Source organism: Ostrea edulis, chromosome 1 (assembly GCF_947568905.1).
Source record: "Ostrea edulis chromosome 1, xbOstEdul1.1, whole genome shotgun sequence".
NCBI classification, from domain to species: domain Eukaryota; kingdom Metazoa; phylum Mollusca; class Bivalvia; order Ostreida; family Ostreidae; genus Ostrea; species Ostrea edulis.
The window spans coordinates 52,977,162-53,000,660 of record NC_079164.1 but is presented as its reverse complement, the minus strand read 5'-3'; the positions used below and the strand labels follow the sequence as shown (position 1 = coordinate 53,000,660).

At 38.6% G+C, this 23,499-nt stretch overlaps 3 protein-coding genes and 1 long non-coding RNA gene across 11 annotated transcripts in view; 3 read left to right on the top strand and 1 right to left on the bottom strand.

The window, feature by feature from the left end:
• Positions 1–6,894: 6,894 nt before the first annotated feature.
• LOC125661668 (uncharacterized protein K02A2.6-like) lies at positions 6,895–10,968 on the top strand. Its single transcript, XM_048893791.2, has one exon. The coding sequence runs from the start codon at positions 6,895–6,897 to the stop codon at positions 10,966–10,968; it is 4,074 nt and encodes a 1,357-aa protein (XP_048749748.2).
• Positions 10,969–12,384: 1,416 nt separating this feature from the next.
• LOC130047883 (uncharacterized protein K02A2.6-like) lies at positions 12,385–12,993 on the top strand. Its single transcript, XM_056143577.1, has one exon. It carries the CDS (start codon positions 12,385–12,387, stop codon positions 12,991–12,993), a length of 609 nt encoding a protein of 202 aa, XP_055999552.1.
• Positions 12,994–15,386: 2,393 nt separating this feature from the next.
• Positions 15,387–20,622, top strand: LOC130051653 (uncharacterized). The gene is made up of 2 exons (XR_008799929.1): positions 15,387–15,977; positions 18,706–20,622. It is a non-coding gene; the product is annotated as an uncharacterized LOC130051653 (long non-coding RNA).
• The window catches only part of LOC125650463 (vesicle-associated membrane protein 3-like), a 26,597-nt gene continuing 23,255 nt past the window's right edge, over positions 20,158–23,499 (bottom strand). For 4 of the 8 annotated variants that reach the window (XM_048878806.2, XM_048878843.2, XM_056153934.1 and 1 more), the window contains one exon: positions 20,158–21,513. In XM_048878806.2, coding sequence (XP_048734763.1) covers positions 21,473–21,513 — 41 coding nt within the window. In that variant the 3' untranslated portion in view covers positions 20,158–21,472. The remainder of the gene's footprint in view (positions 21,514–23,499) is intronic. The other 4 variants (XR_008799924.1, XM_048878835.2, XM_048878818.2 and 1 more) reach the window with 2 other exon arrangements.

Below are 23,499 nucleotides of genomic sequence, written 5' to 3'. Positions count from 1 at the left end.
ACTTAAGATGTCATTATTCACTTATTTTACGCAGTGTACTAATATTTCACTCTATAGACCCAATGGGTATCAAATAAATCAATGCTCGCTTATGTCCATAATTTAGTTGAAGACAGCAACTATTAAATTTTTACTCTAAACTGTATCAGAGGTATATTTATTTCATATAATATGATTAATTAATTCAAATTTCCTAGCTATGCCACGATACTTAATGAATACATGTATATATAGAGCGCATACAGTCAGCAATTAGTGCGTGCTTTATAATTCAAAATTCCAAATAAAACGAGAGGCCAACAGGCCTTATCGGTCACCTGAGTATTAGTTAAAAGTATCACTAAAAATTTCCTGTTCTGATTATCTAAGCTAAATTCTAATATTCAGCAAAAGTACACATATAAAACAAGATGTTTTTTAAAAACTTAAATTTCCCTCAAAAGAGCCTATACTAATAAATGGCTATACATAATATGATATATGTGACATTAATAATAATAATAATAAAATTCATATAGTGCCTTTTATAAAAACAAATTACTCTATGGCGCTTTACAAGAGTAAGAAGAGGAATGCAACAATGAAACACAAAAGGCCCATGGGCCACATCGCTCACCTGAGTCCCCTTGGCCCGTATCTAAAGATTTTCCAAATATATTCGCATGTAAAACTTTGGCCCCTATTGTGGCCCGAACCTATCCCCGGGGGGCATGATTTTTACAAGCTTGAATCTGTTCTATGTAAAACTTAAACGGTACCAATTTTGATACACCTGATGCACATTTCGACAAACAATCTCTCCTCAGTGATGCTTAATCGAAATTTTTAAAATCCGAAATAACAATAAACTTTAAGAGCTATTTTAGGGGAAAACAGAGTGCCAAAAAGTGGAGTCAAATTCGTCCAAGGATAAGAGCTATGCATCAGGAAACTTTCATATAAATGGAAACTTCTTTGGCCCAATGGTTCTTGTGATGAAGATTTTTAAAGATTTTCTCTATGTATTAGTATGAAAAACTTTGATCCCCTATTGTGGCCCCACCCTACCTCCGGGGACCATGATTTTATCAAACTTGAATCTGCACTATGTCAGGAAGCTTTCATGAAAATGTAAACTTTTCTGGCCCAGTGTTTTTTGGGAAGAAGATTTTTTAAAGATTTTCCCTATATATTTGTAAGCAAAACTTTAATCCCCTATTGTGGTCCAGGAGTCATGATTTTAACAAATTTAAATCTGCACTATGTCAGGAAGCTTTCATGTAAATTTCAGCTCCTCTGGCTCAGTGGTTTTTTGAGAAGATTTTTAAATGGCCTCACCCTATTTTGGCATTTTTGAGATTATCTCCCCTTTGAAGGGGCAGTACCGTTTATTTGAACATTAGTGAAATCCCTTTACCCAAGGATGCTTTTGGCTAAGTTTGGTTATAATTGGCCCGGTGGTTCTGGAGAAGAAGTCGAAAATGTAAAAAGTTTACAGACAGACGGACAGGCAACAGGCGATCAGAAGAGCTTACTTGAGCTTTCAGCTTTCGGCTTAGGTGAACAAACAATTAAATGAAATTAAATGATAGCATGACTCAAGATCTTATATATGTAAAATTATCAAAATAAAACACTATAATTAATATCAATAGCTAGAAGTTGTTTTGGTTTTTTTTTTTAGTTTTTTTTTTTTTTTTTTTTTTTTTAGTTTTTGATAATTAAAACAGTCACAGTTATATTAGAATCTAAAAAGCTTATTTATTAAAAAAAAATCAAGAGATGTTGACTTCTTGATGTCATCTGGAAGGTCATTCCAGAGATGTGCTGCAACCCAGCTGAGTTGGCGTTGTCCGTATTTTTTGGTTCTGATATTTGGCACTACAAGCCGCGACTTCGATTCTGACCGTAATGGTCGACTTGGCCTGTATTCATTTAAAATACGGTACTTGCGATGTATGACGGCTCAGATCAATATGTATAGATCAAAATATTGAATTGGGATCGGTAATGGATGGAAGCCAATGGAGTTCCGGCAGAATTGGAAATATGTGTTTCCGTTTCGGCGACCTCGTAACTATACGAGCAGTCGTCTTCTGCACCCGTTTGCAGCCTGTCCAATGTTTTTTTTCCCCTCAACTCTAAAATATAGATAGTTTCCATAATCAAGTTTAGGTGTTACAAAGGCGTTTACCAGGGTTTTGCAAGCTTCATTTGTTAAGGAGCGTCTTATCCGCCCGATGTTTAAAATCTGATGGTGACATGATTTGACGACTGACGACACTTGTTTTTCCATTGTAAGATGTTGATAAAAAATACTCCTAAATTTTTCACACATGTACTCTTGATTGGTATGGTCCCCCACCTTGAGATGTAGCGTAGGGGCTCAGTCTAGGTGTTGTTTCCTTGAGATGTAGCGTAGGGGCTCAGTCTAAGTGTTGTTTCCTTGAGATGTAGTGTAGGGGCTCAGTCTAAGTGTTGTTTCCTTGAGATGTAGTGTAGGGGCTCAGTCTAAGTGTTGTTTCCTTGAGATGTAGCGTAGGGGCTCAGTCTAAGTGTTGTTTCCTTGAGATGTAGTGTAGGGGCTCAGTCTAAGTGTTGTTTCCTTGAGATGTAGCGTAGGGGCTCAGTCTAAGTGTTGTTTCCTTGAGATGTAGCGTAGGGGCTCAGTCTAAGTGTTGTTTCCTTGAGATGTAGCGTAGGGGCTCAGTCTAAGTGTTGTTTCCTTGAGATGTAGCGTAGGGGCTCAGTCTAAGTGTTGTTTCCTTGAAAATAGAATTACCGGTAGTTCAGTCTTCTCTTGATTCGATGTCATCCAAGATCCTATGTCTGCGATGCGGGATTCCATGCGAGACACGTAGTTTACCCGGTTTTCTACTGGTCTGATTACCAAGTAGACTTGTGTATCGTCTGCATAGCAATGGTTCTTCATACCAGGGCGATGACATATTGTTCCTGTGGGTCTTGCGAGAAGACAGTATAATTTGGGTCCCAAAACAGATCCCTGGGGAACACCAAAAGGTAGCCGACAGGTACCTTAACACGAAATGACTAAAGAGCTCAGTCACTGTAGTTACTCATTTTGCTGGTAGAAGACAAACTGAAAACATCTTAGGTAAGACAGGGATTAGACGTGGCTAAACAAGCTTTTCCTTCTCTATCTCACTACTAATTAGGACAATCTTTTTAATAAAAGATACATACTTAGCTATGTGAGCCAGCTTCTGAATTAAGTTTTCCATCCCATTTAGAGTTTTTATTAGCTAAGAATCAGTGCTACGTTTCAAAGTTGTAATTGATTGTTTTATCATTTTGTTTTTTCTTTAACGATTCTCAGATTGATTGATTGGTTGCTGTTTTCCGCCACACTCAACAATTTTTCAGTTATCTAGCGGCGCCCAGTTTTTCTTGGTGGAAGAAAGAACCCAGATACAATGTACCTGGGAAGAGACCACCGACCTTTCGAAAGTAAACTGAGAAACTTTCTCACTTACCAGCGCGAGCGGTATTCGAACCCGCGCCGAGCAGAGGTGAGATGCCGTGTGATTTTGAGCGCGATGCTCTATCCACTCGGCCACGGAGGCCCCTAACGGTTCTCAGAAGTTATTTGGGCTTATCCCATGAATCAGAAATAATTTTTTTTGAGCAGTTAGCTCAGTTTAAATTGTAGAAAATAGTTTTACTTTAGTATATATATTTTTTTTAAAAATAATTTTGGTAAATCCGCTCGGTCACACGTCACATTTAATGGTGGCAGCGGTGGGATAAATAATCGGATATTGAGATAAAAACAAAATTGAGACCTGTTGAGTAACACAGAGATTTTGAGACAGTGAACCGATCTGAGACAAAAGAGTGTTTTGAGCCTATTGTAAATTTTGAGACTGCAGAAAGTTTAGTATGGATGATATGGGCTGCATATGAGAAAACTATTGCTGATCTGGAGACTCAGCTCGTTTTGAGCTCGAGAATGAAATTCTGAAGCAGGCGCGTCTTGAACACCCTACACCAAAAGCAAGAGGTTCAAGAACTTCAACTGACTCTGGATTTTAGACGAAGAGACTATCAAATTCTAGAGCAGATGAAACTAAATTTCCAGCCTACTCGACTGACGGAGGTCAAGAGAGTACATTTTCTGGGGGGGGGGGAGACAAAACTGACGGGAAAAGACTATAAAGATATTGCCGATCAGTACGATCTGAGCCCGTATGTCATACAAGAACCTAAGCAGAAGACCGGTATTACATATCGGAGGCAAACGAAAGAACAGAACACTGGAGACAAAAGGACACCAAGTGAGCAGATGATGACTACTGAAGAATATCCCGTAAATCATCCAGAACGAGCAGTTCAGTTTTACAAGCAAAGATCAGCATCTGGAGGCGGAAGACCAAATATAAAACCCGCCTCTTACGACGCCTCGAGCTTATGACAAGACTATGCATTACACTTTGATGCATGTGCAATGTTGGGGAAACGGAGCAAACTTGAAAAGGGATTATATCTCGCTATGTCACTTAGAGGTCAGGCGCAAGGGGTCCTTGGTAATTTATCTGGAGAAGCATTGAACAATTATGATGAGCTAGTCAGAGCACTCAACGAACGATTTGCTCCCCCAAACCAAACTGAACTGTATCGAGCACAGCTTCGTGAACGTACAAAGAAAGCTACTGAATCTCTGCCAGAACTTGGACAAAGCATCAGAAGACTGACAAATCTAGCATACCCTACAACACCATATGATGTAAGAGAAACTCTTGCTGAGGAGCAATTTTTAGATGCCCTTAGTAACTCAGATATGAGACTCAGAATCAAACAAGCAAGACCGGGGAACTAAAACGAAACGATAAGACATGCTTGTCGATTGTTAGGCCGTTCTTGGCACTGATTTTGACTACGGATAACTCTGTTTACCTGATCAGGATATAGGGCTCACGGCGGGTGTGACCGGTCGACAGGGGATGCTTACTCCTCCTAGGTACCTGATCCCACCTCTGGTGTGTCCAGGGGTCCGTGTTTGCCCAACTATCTAATTTGTGTTGTTTGTGGGAGTTATGAGATTGATCACTGTTCGTTATCTTCGCCTTTCATGCTGTAGAGCTTGAAGCATATGCAAAAGCAGAAAGGAAAGACACAGAAAAGAAAGGCTATTTCAGACCAATTGGCAATACCGAAAAGACCAACGAACTTTCTGAGCTTACAAAACCTGTCGAGAATATGGGAGTTCTTAAGATGGACATGAGACAAGAAATAAAGCAGTTAAATAAAACCAGTCTCGATTACAGAGAGACAATAAACCAAAAACTGAACTGAAAATTTAGATGACTGGAAGAAACGAGCTACTTGCCATAACTGTGGGGAAAAAAGAGACTGCAGAACCCCAAAAAGAGATATGAATGATATGAAAGACTTTAAAGAATCTGGAAAAAAATCAGAGGAGCATCCACAATCGTCAAAACAATTTATATCGAAGAATCACAAGAAGAAGAGAGCTGCCCGAGTGGGAATAGAAAGCAGAAACAATGATCCAAGATTTTATGTAAAAGCTTCAATACATAGTGCATTAGCAAAAAATGTTTGTGGATACTGGTGCCACAGTTTCCTTGATTCCCAAAGAAGTGTTTGAAAGGATTTCGGGTCATGTAGAAGAGCTTCAAGATCTCAATAGAGAAATCCTTTCTGCTAATGGTGAGTCAATTAAAGTTTTTGGCAAGACACAGTTAAAGTTTAAACTAAATAGCCAAGTATATGAAAATACGCAGCACTAGCAGATTTATCTGTACATGGTGTGCTAGAACTTGACTTTATGATCAACAATAGATTGATTGTATCTTGCTTAACGTCTCGCTCGAGAATTTTTCACTCATATGGAGACGTCACCGAGACCGGTGAAGGGTTTCAAATTTAGGCTTATGCTCGGCGCTTACGGCCGTTGAGTAGTGAGGGTTCTTTAGCGTGCCACACCTACTGTAACACGGGTCATCCGTTTTTAAGGTCATCTCCGAGGACCCGTGACATCCACACCTGATGCCGAGCGTTTGGCGATGGAACTGTCACTACTTGTTTTAACGACTTAGGTCTGTCGCGGCCGGGATTCGAACCCCGGCCTTCCGCATGCGGGGCGAACGCTCTAACCTCTCGGCCACCGCGGCGATAGATGCACTATTGATATTTACCGCAAGAAGATCTGGGTCGGAGAAGACGAAGTTCCATTGCTCTCTGAAGGCAAAATTGGATGCTATAGGATTTCTCTAGCCAATACATTGAGCGTTCCACCAAGAAGTGAGATTATTACATTTGGAGAAGTTTTTCTGAAAGAAAATGAGATAGGACCAAAAGGATTTGGATTTGATTGAACCAGATGAGACCTTTATTAAAACCGACAATTGGACTTGTTGGAAAAGATGATAAACTCCATTTAGAATCATGAACCTCTCATCAGATTCTAAAGTTCTTCATAAAGGAACAGCCATTGCAACTTTGACCCCAGTTGGAGATATCATTGAAAACACAGAAATGATTAGTCCTACAAACAGCAAGCTCACTCAAGCTCTGGGTGATTTGTTTAAAAGATCAAGCAATAATTTAAGCTCAGAGGAAAAACGTAAATTGAGAGAGATGTTATTAAAACATTCTACTCTTTTTGCTACTGACAGAAAGGACTCCGGCAAAACATATATGATCAAGCATATGTCATGTATTGTGTATTCGACAGTCAGTCGACTGTTATCCGGATTTATATTGTTTATGTTGTTGGTTCTAAAAGTAGAATAAAGCAGTTTGAGTTCCGGTTATTATGGCGTCTGCTTGACGAACACGACATGGTGTCAGAATGTGAAAAAAAATCACGTCTACGATAAGCCATCGAAAGTTATTTCGTGAATATTCTTTGACATAAACACTCAAAGAAAACAGATGGAGTCTCTTACTGGTGCTACGCCAAAGGTGGACTGGGAAAGTGGTGACCTGCCGGGAACATGGAAAAAATTCAAAGCACACACGGAATTTATGTTCAATGGACCACTGAAAGATAAAACAGAGGAAGAAAAATGCAGTTACCTCATGATCTGGGTTGGCGAAAAAGGTAGGGATATCTACAGCACTTGGCACATTACTAATGAGGAACGAAAGAAATTAGAAACGTACTACACAAAATTCCAGGCCTACTTTCAACCGAAAAGTAACAAAATATTCTCACGCTACAAATTCAACTGTAGGACACAGCAAGAAAATGAAACATGTGAGGAATTCTTAACAGCATTGAAAGTTCTAGTTAAGGACTGTGGTTACGCTAATTCAGAAGAAATGCTGAGAGATAGGATAGTGTTCGGAGTGCGTTCAGCGAAAATTAGAGAAAAACTGATTACTACCGGAAGTGATTTGTCATTAAATCAAGCAATAGACATAGCGAATTTATATGAACTCTCTAGAGCTCAACTGAAAACTATGAGTGAGGACAGTAAAGGCGACCTCGTAGGAAACGAAGTGAACCGTATCACAACAAACTACAAAGGAAAGCAGTCAGATTTTCCGAAATGCAGACAGTGTGGAAATAGGAAACACGAAGCCGGAGAAAGGTGTGTCGCAATTGGGAAAACATGTTCTAGTTGTGGTAAGAGAAACCATTTTGCGCGAGTATGTGAATCTAGTGTGAAAACAAAGCGAAGTGAACCAGGTGCTTTCAGAGGAAATTCGCGTGGGAAATATTATGGAAAGCAATCAAGGAGACAAAAGAATCGTCCAGTGAATATGATTCAAGAAACTGATTCTGATGACAATGACTTAGATGATGGAAATTATTTTTTCATGGGAATGATTGATGCTGATATCAACACGATAGAAAATTGGACTACGTCATTGAGAGTAGGAGACACAGATGTACAGTTTCTCATGGACACAGGTGCAAAGTGTAACGTGATTACCAGAGACACTTATCGAAGGCTTAAAATCACAACAGCACTGGAGAAAGCGGAGGCGTTACTGAAATCATATTCAGGACACAAAATCACAGCTGATGGTATGCTCACCATTCCACTGAAATGCAATGGTCAAACTCATTCTATGAAATTCTACATAGTCGACAGAAATGCGCCAAACATCTTGGGAGCAGATGCTTGTCACAAACTGGACTTGGTGAGACCGATGAACGCTATTTCGTCGAAAACTGAAATCGTCAAGGACAACCTTCAGACCACAGGAAGTGACATTTTGAGTGAACCTCAATATGCAGAACTATTTGAAGGATTGGGATGCCTACCCGGGAAGTATTCCATTAAGTTAGATCCATCGGTTACGCCTACTATACACCCACCTCGCAAGGTACCGATTTCGCTGAAGGACAAAGTGTACGAAGAACTCCAGAGAATGGAAGAACTGGGAGTTATCGAACGTCAAACAGAACCTACACCATGGGTAAACAGCATGACAGTTGTGAACAAAGGATCCAAAATTCGAATCTGTATTGACCCTCGAGATCTAAACAATGCCATACAGCGTGAACACTTCCCGTTGAAAACCGTTGAGGATGTGATCGAGAACATGTCTCAAGCAAAGTACTTCACAAAGCTGGATGCCGTAAGTGGTTTTTGGCAAATCCAACTAGATGAGCAAAGTTCCAGACTTTGTACATTCAACTCACCATTTGGACGTTTCCGATTTAAGCGGATGCCCTTTGGTATTAAGTCAGCGTCCGAGGTATTCCAGAAAATCATGTCACAAATGCTGGAAGATATTTCCGGTGCGGAAGTCATCATTGATGATATTTTAGTATGGGGATCTTCGATTGAAGAGCACGATCAGCGTTTACGCAGAGTGTTGCAACGCGCTAAAGAGTACAACCTGAAACTCAGCAAACAAAAGTGTGAGGTACGAAAAACTGAAGTGAAGTATGTAGGACAAGTACTCACCCAGAAAGGAGTAAAACCGGATCCAGAAAAAGTCCGTGCCATCTCCATGATGCAGAAACCAGAAAATCGACAGGAACTATTAACATTCTTAGGACTTGTTCAGTACCTTGGAAAATTTCTTCCGAGACTATCAGATGTCAGTGCTCCACTACGGAAGTTGACTGAAACAGCAGCAGGATCTGAATGGAACTGGAACAAGGAACAGGAAGTCAGTTTCAAAACCATTAAGGCAATGATTATAGAAGCTCCAGTTTTGGCATACTATGACCCAAAACAACCATTGACGCTCTCTGTGGACGCTAGTTCTAAAGGACTTGGTGCTACTATCTTACAGCAGGGTAGACCCATCGCGTACGCCTCAAGAGCACTCACAGCGGCCCAAAGGAACTACGCACAAATAGAAAAGGAAGCCTTAGCAGTGGTATTTGGATGTCATAAGTTTCACCATTACATCTATGGAAGACAGATAACTGTGGAATCAGATCATAAACCATTGGAGTCAATATTTCGTAAACCGCTCTTAGCAGCTCCTATGCGTTTACAAAGACTACTTCTTGCAGTCCAGAAATATGACTTAAAGATAGAATACAAACCTGGGAAACTCATGTTTATCGCTGATGCTTTGAGTCGCCACTACCTAGATGAAACTACAGAAGAACTGGTACCCGAAGTTGATGTCAATAGCATCACGCTTAACCAACATCTACCAATGTCGAAAGACCGCTATACCGAATTTCAACAAGAAACACTACGTGATTCTACTTTGCAACAGCTTCTACACACAGTATTGTCAGGCTGGCCTGAAGCCAAGCAAAACTTGCAATCGACTCTTATTCCGTATTGGTCATTTCGTGATGAGATATCACATGTGGATGGACTACTGTTCAAAGGCAGTAAACTCTTGATTCCGAAGTCGATGCAACAGAAAATGTTGGACTTAGTGCATGAATCACATCTCGGAATAGTGAAATGCAAGAGCCGAGCGCGAGAGTGTATGTACTGGCCAGGTATGGCAGCACAGATTGAGGACAAAGTTTCAAAGTGTCATATTTGTGCAGAAGTACAGAATTCAAATCCTAAGGAACCAATGATATGTACAGAGTTGCCGGACCGTCCATGGTCCAAGATCGCGTCCGACATATTTGCATACCAGCAAAATCATTACATAATTGCGGTCGATTACTACTCTAAGTGGCCGGAGATCAAGATTCTAAAGGACTTGTCATCATGTCAAGTTGTGAACTCGCTCAAAAGCATGTATTCAAAATATGGAATCCCGGATGAACTAGTATCCGACAATGGTCCGCAGTATACAAGCAAGGAGTTCAAGGATTTCACAAAGGAATATGGATTCACCCACACCACATCAAGTCCGTTGTATCCAAAATCAAATGGACAAGCGGAGAGGATGGTACAAACCGTCAAACGGATTCTCAAGAAAAACAAAGATCCGTACATAGCACTAATGGATTACCGTAACACGGAAATTCAAGGACTAGGAAAATCACCAGCACAGATGTTTCTAGGACGTCGTCTGAAAACAAAATTACCGACAACGGCAAAACTTTTGCGTTCCATGAACAATGACACTCATGAGAAATTGAAATCTAGACAGCTAAACTTTAAAAGATTTCACGACAGGAATGCAACCAAGAACCTACCAGATCTGCAAGCAGGAGACCGTGTAATGTTGAAAGTACAAAATTCGTGGAAACATGCCAACATCGAGTCAAAACATCACCAACCGAAATCGTTTATCGTGTCATGTGAAGGAAAGCAATACCGTCGCAACCGAAGCAGTATGAAACAAACAAAATCGATTAAAGAAACATCCGAAGTCGAAGGATTTGACTTTCAGCTTCCCGACAGTGTTTCTCAACAGATTCCAGGAACTACTCGTCCGAACAGCGACAATGCTAGTGAACATCCGAACTGTGACCGCGAAACCGAACAAGCTCGATGTACCCGTCCAAAACAAACTCTATCGTTTCCAACTCCACCGAAAGAACTGAACAAAACGCGATCGGGACGTACTATCAAAGCTCCTGGCAAATACGCAGACTATGTTATGCAGACAGTTTAATGTGAATTATCATTTCTTGTGAAACGGGCATAATTGTCATGGACATTCTTAAATGTCATGTAGTTCATTTGCAGCTTTCTTGTATGTGTTAAGTGACTTATTGATTCAGAACTTTTTCATTACTTGCATTGAGTTTACTTGATTTCTTTGAATTTGAAAAGAGAGGATGTCATGTATTGTGTATTCGACAGTCAGTCGACTGTTATCCGGATTTATATTGTTTATGTTGTTGGTTCTAAAAGTAGAATAAAGCAGTTTGAGTTCCGGTTATTATGGCGTCTGCTTGACGAACACGACACATATGATAAACACTGGAAAGTCTACACCAGTCAAAGAGCCACTTCGCAGGATACCTGTCCATATGACATATGACACACATAGACGAGATGCTTGAACAAGGTGTAATTGAGCCGTCAACGAGCCCATGGGCAGCTGGCATTGTATTAGTGAATAAGAAAGATGGAAGCACAATATTTTGTGTAGATTACAGGAAGTTAGATGTCGCTAACATTAAAGATTCGTATCCATTACCCCGGATCGATGAATCTATCGACCACTTATCAGGAGCTCGGTTATTCTCCACTCTCGATATGTTCTCCGGATATTAGCAGGTAGAGGTTGCAGACAGACCAAAACAGCGTTTGCTAGGAAGAGAGGACTATTCCAGTTCAGAGTAATGCCCTTCGGATTATGCAACGCGCCAGCAACTTTTGAGAGACTTGTTGATACAATACTAAAAGGACTACAATTGGAAATATGCTTGGTATATCTAGATGATATAATTGTTATTGCCAAATCATTCGACGGAATGATGCAGAATCTTGAGACCATATTTTCCAGGCTGAAAATGTGGGAAAAACATCAGCTCATGATATTGAAGTCCAACTGCCCTGAGCAAGGGTCTGTAGAAGAAAGTCCAACTGCCTTGAGCAAGGGTCTGTAGAAGAAAGTGTTTCACGGTACGATACCAGCTCATTATGTGAACTTCAGAAGAATGACAAGGATATAAGTAATATCCGCAGATGGCTGGAGAGCACAGAACAACCTCAGTCTAAAGGCCTCAACTCAGGAGGAGTCATGATCAAATCTCTTTGGGCACAGAAAGATATGCTAGTTATTCAGAATGATATGCTGTTCAGGAGAAAAATAAAGATAAAGACATTCTTCAGAGTGATTCCGATGAGTCAGCGTAGAAATGTCCTCCAGTATAGTCATGATTAGAAGACCGCAGGACATTTAGGCATCAGAAAAACCCTGAGCAAAATCAGACAGTCTTACTACTGGCCCGAGCTTCAGAAAGATGTACGCCAATACTTCGCTGGCTGTGTTGTTTGCTCAAATCACAAGTGTCCAACAAAAACTAAACGAGCACCAATACAAATAGTTGGAGCCGGTTTACCAATGGAACGAGTAGCAATGGACATCCTTGGTGAATTACATGTACCTACAACAGAAAAGGGTAATAGATACATCTTAGTGATATCAGACTATTTTACTAAATGGACCGAAGCCATTGCAATGCCAAATATCGAGGCAAAAACTGTTGCAGAGATATTCGTTACAGAAGTAGTGACACGATTCGGAATACCCACTACTCTTCATTCTGACCAGGGAGCTCAGTTTGAAAGTAAGCTCTTCACAGAGATGTGTAAACTCTTGCACATCAAGAAAACACATACAAACCCCTACCACCCTCAGTCTGATGGTATGGTAGAGTTCAACAAAACACTTGCTACCATGCTCAGCTCATATGTAAATGAGCACCACAAAGACTGGGATGAGTACCTTCCATTTGTCATGATGCCATATAGGTCAGTAGAACACGAAACGACAGGATGCAGTCATGACTACTTAATACTCGGAAGAGAAGTGGTAACACCAATTGACCTCATCTTAACTGGCAAAAATTCAAACCTGGTGATGAAGTATAAGTGTTCTTCCCAAGACATAAACCAAGACAATCTCCAAAATTTACAAGTTATTGGAAAGTGCCGTTCAGAGTCTTCAGAAAATTCACAGACGTGAACTATGAAGTCGATTGTGGTCCTCGAGATCGATCTCAAATCATTCATGTTGACAGAATTAGAATAAAGAGAGAGCAAGTGCTACAAAACGAAAACACGAGATAAAAGCAGAAGTCTCAATTAAAGATTCATCATTCAGTGATGAAGATATTCTTCGCAAACTTGAAAACGAGTTGGAATATGAATCAGATCATCCCAACAATGTCTCATAACGAAACACTCGTGGCCGAGTTAGGCGTCCTCTACAATGGTGCAACGACTACGTCGTAAAGTCAATGGGTCAAATGAATATGAGTTACCGTACCTATACTGGATTCCTAAACTACATAAAAACCTTACAAACAAAGATACATTGCTGGATCCAGTAAGTGCTGTACCAAGCCCTTACCTTTGCTCCTCAAGAAAATATTAACAGCTGTGAAGGAGAAACTTCAAACTTACTGTGCGACTACATATGTGGTGTTAATCAAACATGTATTCTAAAACATTCTATAGAACTTTTAGTAAACTTTAAATTGAAAAACTTTTCCCAAATCAATAACATCAAAATCTATGACTTTTCAACACTTTACACGACCATTCCTCACGATGAATAAAGACTAGACTTTTTGACGTGATAGACAGTTGCTTCTTCAACAAAAATGGAAAACGGAAATATTCATATCTAGTGATCAGTCATCCAAAAATTACCTTTTTTATCACCACTCTGATTCCACGCACAGGTACTATGAATTTGAAATAAAAAATATGCTAGAGTTCCTCATTGACAATATCTTCGTGGTCTTTGGTGATCAGGTCTTCCAACAGTCTGATGAAATTCCCAAGGGCACGAATTGTGCTCCTTTGTTAGCTGACCTGTTTTTATATTCATATGAAGCAGAATTTATTCAAAAACTTCTACGTGAGAAGAAAAAAATCTCTTGCTATGGCATTCAATTCCACATTTAGATGTATCGACGACGTTTTGTGTATTAACAATAATAACTTTCATTCATATGTCAATTCGATATATCCCCGTGAGCTCGAAATAAAAGACACCACAGAGTCGTCCACTTCTGCTTCATACTTAAATAATTTATTGAAAGTAGACATTCATGGCAAACTGACAACTCAACTGTATGACAAACGGGATGATTTCAGCTTCTCCATCGTCAACTTCCCATATTTATGTAGCAATATTCCATTATCACCTGCATATGGTGTTTATATCTCTCAACTGATTCGATACGCAAGAACTTGTTCTGCGTATGGTCAGTTTTTAAGTCGAGGCAAGATACCGAAAAACAAGCTGATGGTACAGGGGTTTCAACAGTCTCGATTAGAGTCAGCATTTCGCAAATTCTATGGTCGTTATAACGATCTAGTTTGCCAACACAACCTATCATTGGATCATATGCTGTCTGACGTGTTTCATACCGATTGTTAGACCGTTCTTGGCACACTGATTTTGACTACGGATAACTCCGTTTACCTGATCAGGATATAGGGCTCACGGCGGGTGTGACCGGTCGACAGGGGATGCTTACTCCTCCTAGCCACCTGATTCCACCTCTGAGTGTGTCCAGGGGTCCGTGTTTGCCCAACTATCTATTTTGTATTGCTTATAGGAGTTAAGAGATTGATCACTGTTCGTTTTCTTCACCTTTTATTCATAAAGCAATAAATAAATGAGTTGTTCCAAGCCCCTTTCACACATTCACGGATCAGGAGCCGGTCGACGCCGGATGCAAAATTCTAGTCATCCGGGGTGATCCGACGTAATGCCGGTGTCAACACGGTCTTATCACGATGCAGACACGGAAAACGCGGGTTTCTCTACAGATAAGCTCGGTAGCTACCCGTATGTCTCGGGGAAAAATCCCGGTCGGTGCCGGCATGATCACGAAGCGAACAGAAGATCACGGTTTCTGCCGGTCCATCCACAGTTTTTTCACGGGGATACACGGATTATCACGGTCTTTCTTCCCTGCGTTTATCGTGTCTGTCCGTATAGTTACCGGGAACAATCCATGTACAGACCGTAGACATCCGTGTTCTTCAGCAGAAAAGTTTCGTACACGGATGACCCCGGACTTTACACGGTTACTTCGGTGGCTACACGGACTTCTCGGTTGATACACGGACCTCTCGGTTAATACACAGTGGTACACGGATCAATACGGAGGATTTTCTTCCGGGACGATCCGGGGTGAAAATTAAGCATGTTTAATTTTTTTCAGTTTGGCTTGGCCAAGCCTGATTGTCCCGGACGACGCCGAATGCATACATGGTTTGTACACGGTGGTGGCGGATTGTCACGGACCATCATGGATTGATAATCCTGAGTCTCATCCGTGAGTGTGTGAAAGGGGCTTAGGTACTCAGTTTAATTATATTTTTTTTTTTTAGGTTTAACCATGCCCCTTACGAAGACTACTCCTAGAAAACAAAACAAACGTCCTATGTGTCCCTTTAAGACCATGGATCAGGATGAGCTAAAGAGTCACATAAGTGAATGTGGATTGAGACAAATTGAGAAAAGATCTCATTGTAAAGAATGCAGTTACAGCACAAACAAGAATGCTAATTTGGCGAGGCATAAAGAGGCACTGTTAGGAAACTCGAGTACAAGAGAACAGAGAGTCGGTAAAACATGCTGTTAGTTCACCTTGTCCCTCAGAAGTTCAAAGTCTCATCGGTGATGTGTCGGAAGATTCTGATATTGAAGAAGTAAGTTCAGAAGAGCCTGAACCACAGGAAGGTACCAAAGTTGCTGGGAAGAGCCAAAATGAGTTCGAGAAGTTGAGGGATGAGAAGTCCTCTGAAATAGAAGTCGGCAGAACCGTTAGAAAGCCGAGTGAACCGACACCTGTCCAAGTTCCCAAGAGGAGGATTGGAGACGAAAAGTTCCAGTCTACCTTGCAGAAGACTGTAAAGGCAATGAACCAGTTCCTGCCTTAGTAATCTCTGACCTATTCAATATCAATATCTCCTGAGCTATTCAAGGTAGATCTTTCATATTTTGTACATAGATTTCTTATGGAAAGACCTTTTATTTAATACCGTGACCTCGAAATTTGACCTACATTTAAGAAAACGTAACCTGTTAAATATCTTCAGAACTATTCAAGGCAGGGTTTTCATATTTTGTATAAACATTCTTTATGACAAGACCTTGTGATACAATTGTATTTGATCTTGTAACCTTGGGCTACATTCTTAGAATATCTGACCTAACCATTATTTCCTGAACTATTCAATTAAATTTTTTGTACCTTGTATATAGATTCTTTATAACAAGACCTTGATATACATCGGTGTTAAATCGTGTGACCTTGACCTGAAAGTTTGACCTACTTTTAATAAAAATCGTAGCTATTCAATGTCTCCTAAACTATTTAAGATAAGGCTTTAATGTTTCTTATGGCAAGGTCTTCATATCATACCATGATATACAGTATGACCTTGGTCTTTTCCAGAACAGCAATTTCGATGTTGAGGCATCTCTGTGTTGCATGAATTAATTAACAGTTGTGTTGTGATCTTTTGGGGCTAGGTAGACGACAATATGGGGTCAGAACTTTTCATTGGAATAAAGACTGATAGAAAAAATCATTTAACAAGAGGCCCAAGGGCCTAGAATCGCTCTTCTGATAAATTGTACAACCCCACCATTTCTATTCTTAGCCTCTTAGTATTCTAAATATTTAGTTAAATCCAAAGAATTCAAAAAAGTAGGTCAATGTGACCTACTTTTTGGTTTACACATTTTGAGAACCCAAGAAATATCAACTGACAAAGTTTGATGATTTTAAGCCAATTAGTATCTGAATATTGAAATATAGCTGTCAAATTCCAATCGTAGGTCATGGTGACCTACTTTTTGGTCAGCGAACTCCGAACATGCAAGACCCATCAACTGACAAAGTTTGATGACTGTAGGTCAAATAATATCTGAAATATATAAATATAGCCGTCAAATTCCAAAAGTAGGTCAAGGTGACCTACTTTTTCATCAACACCCTTCAAACATGCAAGACCCAACAACTGACAAAGTTTGATGACTGTAGGTCAAATAGTATCTGAATTATATAAATATAGCCGTCCAATTCCAAAAGTAGGTCAAGGTGACCTACTTTTTGGTCAACACCCTTTGAACATGCAAGACGCATCAACTGACAAAGTTTGATGACTGTAGGTCAAATAGTATCTGAAATATATAAATATAGGTGTCTAATTCCAAAAGTAGGTCAAGTTGACCTACTTTTTGGTCGAAACCTTTCGAACATGCAAGACCCATCAACTGACAAAGTTTGATGACTGTAGGTCAAATAGTATCTGAAATATATAAATATAGCCGTCAAATTCCAAAAATAGGTCAAGGTGACCTACTTTTTGGTCGACACACTCCGTTAACTCAAGATGCATCAACTGTCAAGGTTTGATGATTGTAGGTCAATTAGTGACTGGAATATATAAATATAACTGTCAAATGCCAAAAGTAGGTCACAGTGTCCTACTTTTTGGTCGATACACTCCGAAGACTGAAGATGCATCAACTGACAAAGTTTGATGATTGTAGGTCAAATAGTGTCTGAAATATAGTAATTTAGCTGTCAAATACCAAAAGTAGGTCACGGTGACCTACTTTTTGGTTGACACAAACCGAAGACTGAAGACGCATCAACTGACAAAGTTTGATGATCCTAGGTTTTACAGTGCCCAAAATATGCATCTAAAATTGAAAATGTGAAATTTGAATATCTGCAAAATTCAAAAAGTAGGTCACTGTGACCTACTTTTTTATAAATATGTTTCAAGGCCTCAAGATGCATCAACTTACAAGATTTGATGATTCTAAACCTCTCGGTATTTGAAATAACATCTTAAAATATATCTATAAATGATAAGCCATAAAATTCAGAAAGTAGGTCACGGTGACCTATTTTTCAGTTGACGCTTTTCAAGGTCCCATGATCCACCAACTGACAAGTTTTGATCATCATAGGCTTCAAAGTGTCCAAGATATGCATCAAAATTAATTTTAAAATAAATACCTGCAAAATTCAAAAAGTAGGTCACCGTGACCTACTTTTGAAACAACTTGACACAAGGTCCTAAGATGCATCAACTGTCAAAATTTGATGATCCTAGTCCTTATAATGACTAAAATATCTAAGATTTAAGGAATTTAAAAAAAATTTAAATTTAGGTCAACTTTGAAGTGACCTTGAGACCACGCCCTTTGCCCCAGGGTAATGCCTTGAACAATTTTTAATCTACAACATATCCTCATCCTTATGTGTAAGTTTGGTGATAATCTGCCCTGTGGTTCTTGAGAAGAAGATTTTTTAGCAACCACTACTTTTGTTTGTATTTTCCTGATTATCTCCCCTTGTTAAAGGGTCACATCCCTCTATTTAGTATGTATGAAAGCCCTTGGGCCAATGATACCCTGTAACAAATTTAAACAAAATTGGCCAAGGGGTTCTTGAGTTATAGCCCTTTTTCTAAAAAGTTTACGCACACCGCACACTGCACAAATGGCCATAGCATTAGCTCTTTGAGCCTTTGGCTCAGAAGAGCTAAAAATCACAACAGCTGAGCAATGGCAGGGCCAAGGTGACCCAGGTAAGCGATGTGACCCATGGGCCTCTAGTGTTAATTCCTGTTACTAGGGTCATAAACTTTACCTTAGTTTACAATGACTATTTCTTTCTTTTTTTTTCTTTAGGTTTAACACATTTTCGCAGGATGGTACATGTACCGGTACGGACTTTCACTTTACAATGAGGTCATGAGGTAAACCCAAACTTCCGCCAGAGGTCGTTTGATCACAAACGTATTTACACAGGAGTTGCTAAAACGCGGAACGAAAAACGAATGATTAATGTAGCTAAAATAACACCATAAAATCGGGAAACTATGCTTTATTTTAATTAAAAATCAATTTTAGGATTTGTTTATAAGAGGTCAAACAATTTTATCTTAACATTCTGCACCATAAATTGATTGTTTACAGTTTACAGAGCGTTTTACAAGAATTTTGTAACTTTAGCAGCGACACTTATATGTAGAGAATGGAAAGAACACACAGGGTTGTGATTTTTAAATGATTTTTTTCTCGTGGCAAGACATTTTGTGTTCGATTTTATTTTAGTTTGTTTACCAATAGACATCGAGTGACCGCGACACTCCAATCCTAAATAGGCCAGAACCTCTGGCAGTGTATTTCCAATCTAAACACTTGAATCTTAATATTTAGATTAATAATGAGATGACCGTTAATTCCATTAAAACATAAATTCTCTGTTAGCCTTTCATATATTTTGAAATAAATCTGTTCCTCTTACTAAGGGGCATAAACTTCACCTTAGTTTCATTGGTTGTTTCAATCGTATTTGAGACATCAGAAACTAATACTAATTCAGTGGCGGATCCAAAAATTTCTGAATGGGGACGCAGTAAACAACTGGGTTAGAGGTACTTGCTTACCCAGTGCCAAGCCCCCTCAAACTTGAGTTATGACAAATATGGAGTGGTTTGGACGTATTTATATAAAAAAAAAATAATTAAAATTTAAGGGGTGCGCCCAGCGCTGGATCCATCACGGCGATATGCGATCTGGTCACCTTAAAATCAGTCTGCATCTTACACCAAGGTCTTCCCTAGAAGAACCTCTATGACTTAGAAGACAAATATATTTGTAATTATCCAAAGATTTCACGTTGTTCTACGCGTAGCCGGAAACATTTGTCAACATGCTCCCTGGATGAGCCGTACGACTCCATAACTCTGTCCAATACTTCGCCTTTGATCCACTCACTCTGATCATCAGTACAAAGTAACACTGAGTCGATCAAACGTTATTGTTTAATAGTTGGTATCTAATAGAAAAACATTACTAAGATCATGTAAATTTGTATCATTGTTCTTTTTAACGTACAGTAGTCTCCGTTATTATTTTTTATACATGAAGCAAGTTAATTTTACACACAAAGTAAGAAATTTTGGCGGAATACCCCTTCCCCCTTTCTTTACAGCAGTAAAGAATGGGAGTGGAAATACAAACTTCAACTAATGGATTGAAACTATGTCGTAGTGAAGAGGACCATTGCTTCCCAAACTTTGAAAAACGATGCGAGAAATAAAAGTTCGATTGTAAAAAAAATAATAAAAAAATCCATAACATATAACAGAATGCTGTTTAATTGGCCTATATACATTAAGCATTTAATCCATTGTATTGACAAGACAACATACATTGTATAACACAAAATAATAGCCTGACACTGGGACCAGTACATATATTTACATATATATACTCTGTCAGAGCTACAGGTACAGATCCACAGAAAATGCAATCAGCATCCTACACATTCAAACAAGTACACAAATAATTTCATCAACATCCAAATATGAAGATACTTTATTTCTACATTCGCAGAATGCAACAGATTATTGATATCAGCGCTGTATATAGACATCAAAAAACTATTGCACACTCATGCCCTGTGTCAGGGAAGAACCTTTGGCTCCATCAACATGTTTGGTCATGAAACTAATCCCTGCTCACTGTTCACTATGGAGATTTGGATAATTCATGTACATGTTTGTCAACAAATGACCAATTCATACAAGATATATATATACATATACAGTGTTTAATAACAGAAGAACTATGTGCACCCAATAACAACTCAACAGTTATAATGTACAGGAGTTTTAAATGATTAATAATAAATAACAAACACATACATATTGGGGAATTCAGTGCATGATGTGTTGCTGACCAGCACCACCTAGTTCACAGTCATGTTATCTACTAAATCTACTTTTAACTGCAATTCATTGAAAAATCCTTATATACTTATTTCTAATCACATTTAGTACTTTCCTTCAGTTTTATCCCAGCGCAAAAAACACCCAAAAAAAAAAAAAAAAAAAAAATCCCCGAAACATTATATTTGCAGCTTGACTAAGAATTGTTCAATAAAAATTTGTTACACACCAATGGCATGACAAAATAGTCTCCTTCAAAAATATACAAGTATTAAATCCATGTAAATGTGTGACTAAAACTGGAATGTTTTACGGTATAAAAATTCAACATTGTTTTGACTATTCAGTTCCGATCATCTCAACACAAAATTAAGAAAAAGACATTTATTTCTTTGATAACAAACCTTTCAGATAGTAATATATAACATCACTTCCTTACTTTTGCAATCACAAAAAGCATTTAAAACACTGTTAACAGAATCCTGAGGATGTACACATTGATAAACTTTTATTCCAATTTACATAAATTAAAGCAGCAAATCATTATCAATCAATACATTATCTTCTTCACAGTCTGAATTTTACTAGAACTTAAACTGGATGTACATTTTAACATGGGAAATATTGTATCCATATGATATTGAATGAGATAGACCATGCTGTGTGTTCCTAAGCACTAAACAGGAAATACAAATGATGTTTCCAAACACGAAGTGGAATTATCCGCTGCTTTTGTTCTTTTGATCTGCAACAGCCCATACTGCAAAAAGATTAAACCATGCTTAAATATATGTATGTTCAAGTACATGTGTGTTCAAGTACATGCATACAGCAGACTGATAAACGTTTATTTACAAAATGGAAATGAAATTCCACTTCTCATAAAAATCAATGACTCGCCTTATAAATTTACTAAATATACATGCTGAAATGTGACTGTGTACATATAAGAATTCAATTAACCATGCACATTTGAAATAAGAATCTTAAAACATCATCTAAAGACTTAGAGCAACATATCCTTGTACTAAAGGGTGACATCTGGATATTGATATATTCATGGTGCAAAACTATCATATCAATCAATAGAATGTTAATCTTAATTTATAGGTACATTTCAATACTAAGGAATTGTTACACTAGTAGGTGCTACAGACTACAAACAATACTAATTTCAGATATAAAACTATTGACACACAACATTGAACACATCTTATTTGCACCTCAGTAGCATGACTAAAGTTCTATTCAATGAAATCTGAAAATGCTACAAACCCCTTTTGTTAAAAATAACCATTTACTCTCCGAGAAATTGAAAATTTTCAAATTTTAATGGACAACATATGACGACAGACAAAAATGGATTGCAATGGTCACATAACACTCTCACTGCAAAATACATCTGCCCAATATATTCAAACAAAAAAAAATTAACATCTAAATTAACCATTCTTTGGTTGAAAAATGGCTCTGACAATTTTCTGTTGGCACTTTTTCTAATATTGACAAGTATATAATGTCAGTTCTAAGAAGGCTTTGTTGCATATATTATCCATGAAAGTATGACCTTGACCATTGACCTAGAGATATAACAAGCACCTTCCTCTCACAGTGGGGAACATGTTAACCAGGTTTGATTATCCTAGCTTTATTGTACTAATCCTTCCTACAAAGTATTGATGGATGAACAGAAACACAGTACCCTACCATTATACATGTACATCCCTGTTTACAATGTATAAATGTGTCTACTTTTAAAAAGTTTGATTATCCTTACCTTATTAGTACTATTTTTATTTCTTTTATTGTCATAAATTACTTATGTAAGTTAAACCTTGACTTTCAAAGCAATGGATATCATCCTCTACACACTTATCAACACTTTGCCGTGAGTTATGTCCCATTGTGGGGTCAGCCAAAGGTAAATTGGTGAAAAGTCAAGTTTTTCTTCTTTACCCTACCAAATGAAAGAGGTTATGACTTTGGGCTATACCTAATCATTAAGTTTTAATCACTTATTTGAAGCGAACAGCAGTGTCATCTAAGTACACATAAATGATAGAACCGGCCGAAGCTGAAGGTAAATTTCCAGACATGAATTATGAAGAACTGCTCCAAGATTCGGTGAAGGCGTCAGTCCAATATTCAGCTGAGCCAAATCTCAGTCGAGATTATGCCATACCATAATACTATCCGTCTAAGACGGGTGTATAAAAGTAAGGTAAATTTCTATTCTACTATGGATCAACAACATTACATACAAAGTAGACCAATACTCAAACTATCATAGTTCGGAAAACATCATCAACAGCTCATAACACACTTTGCATCCACTTCTAATGCGATAACTGATAGCAATATATTACCAATAGAAAAAACTGTAGAGCACCTCCCATCAGTACATGCTCTTGCAATATAGCTTCATACAATGTAACATCAAATTTAATTCAATATTCTTTGCCTTAAGACATCAATTAGTGGCTTCTCCCTCCAATCAACAAGAGGCCCATGGGCCACATCGCTCACCTGAGTCACCTTGGCCCATATCTGAAGACTTTCCATAGATATTTGCAGGTAAAACCTTAGTCCCTATTATGGCCCCAACTACCCCTGGAAGTCACGATTTTTGCAAACTTGAATCTACAATACGTCAGAAAGCTTTCATGTATATGTAAACTTCTTTGGCCCAATGGTTCTTGAAAAGAAGATTTTTAAAGATTTTCCCTATATTTGTATGTAAAACTTT

Excerpts from the sequence above, each read along its gene's own strand:
- LOC130047883 (XM_056143577.1), top strand. The coding sequence starts at position 12,385 with ATGGACATCCTTGGTGAATTACATGTACCTACAACAGAAAAGGGTAAT.
- LOC125661668 (XM_048893791.2), top strand. The coding sequence starts at position 6,895 with ATGGAGTCTCTTACTGGTGCTACGCCAAAGGTGGACTGGGAAAGTGGT.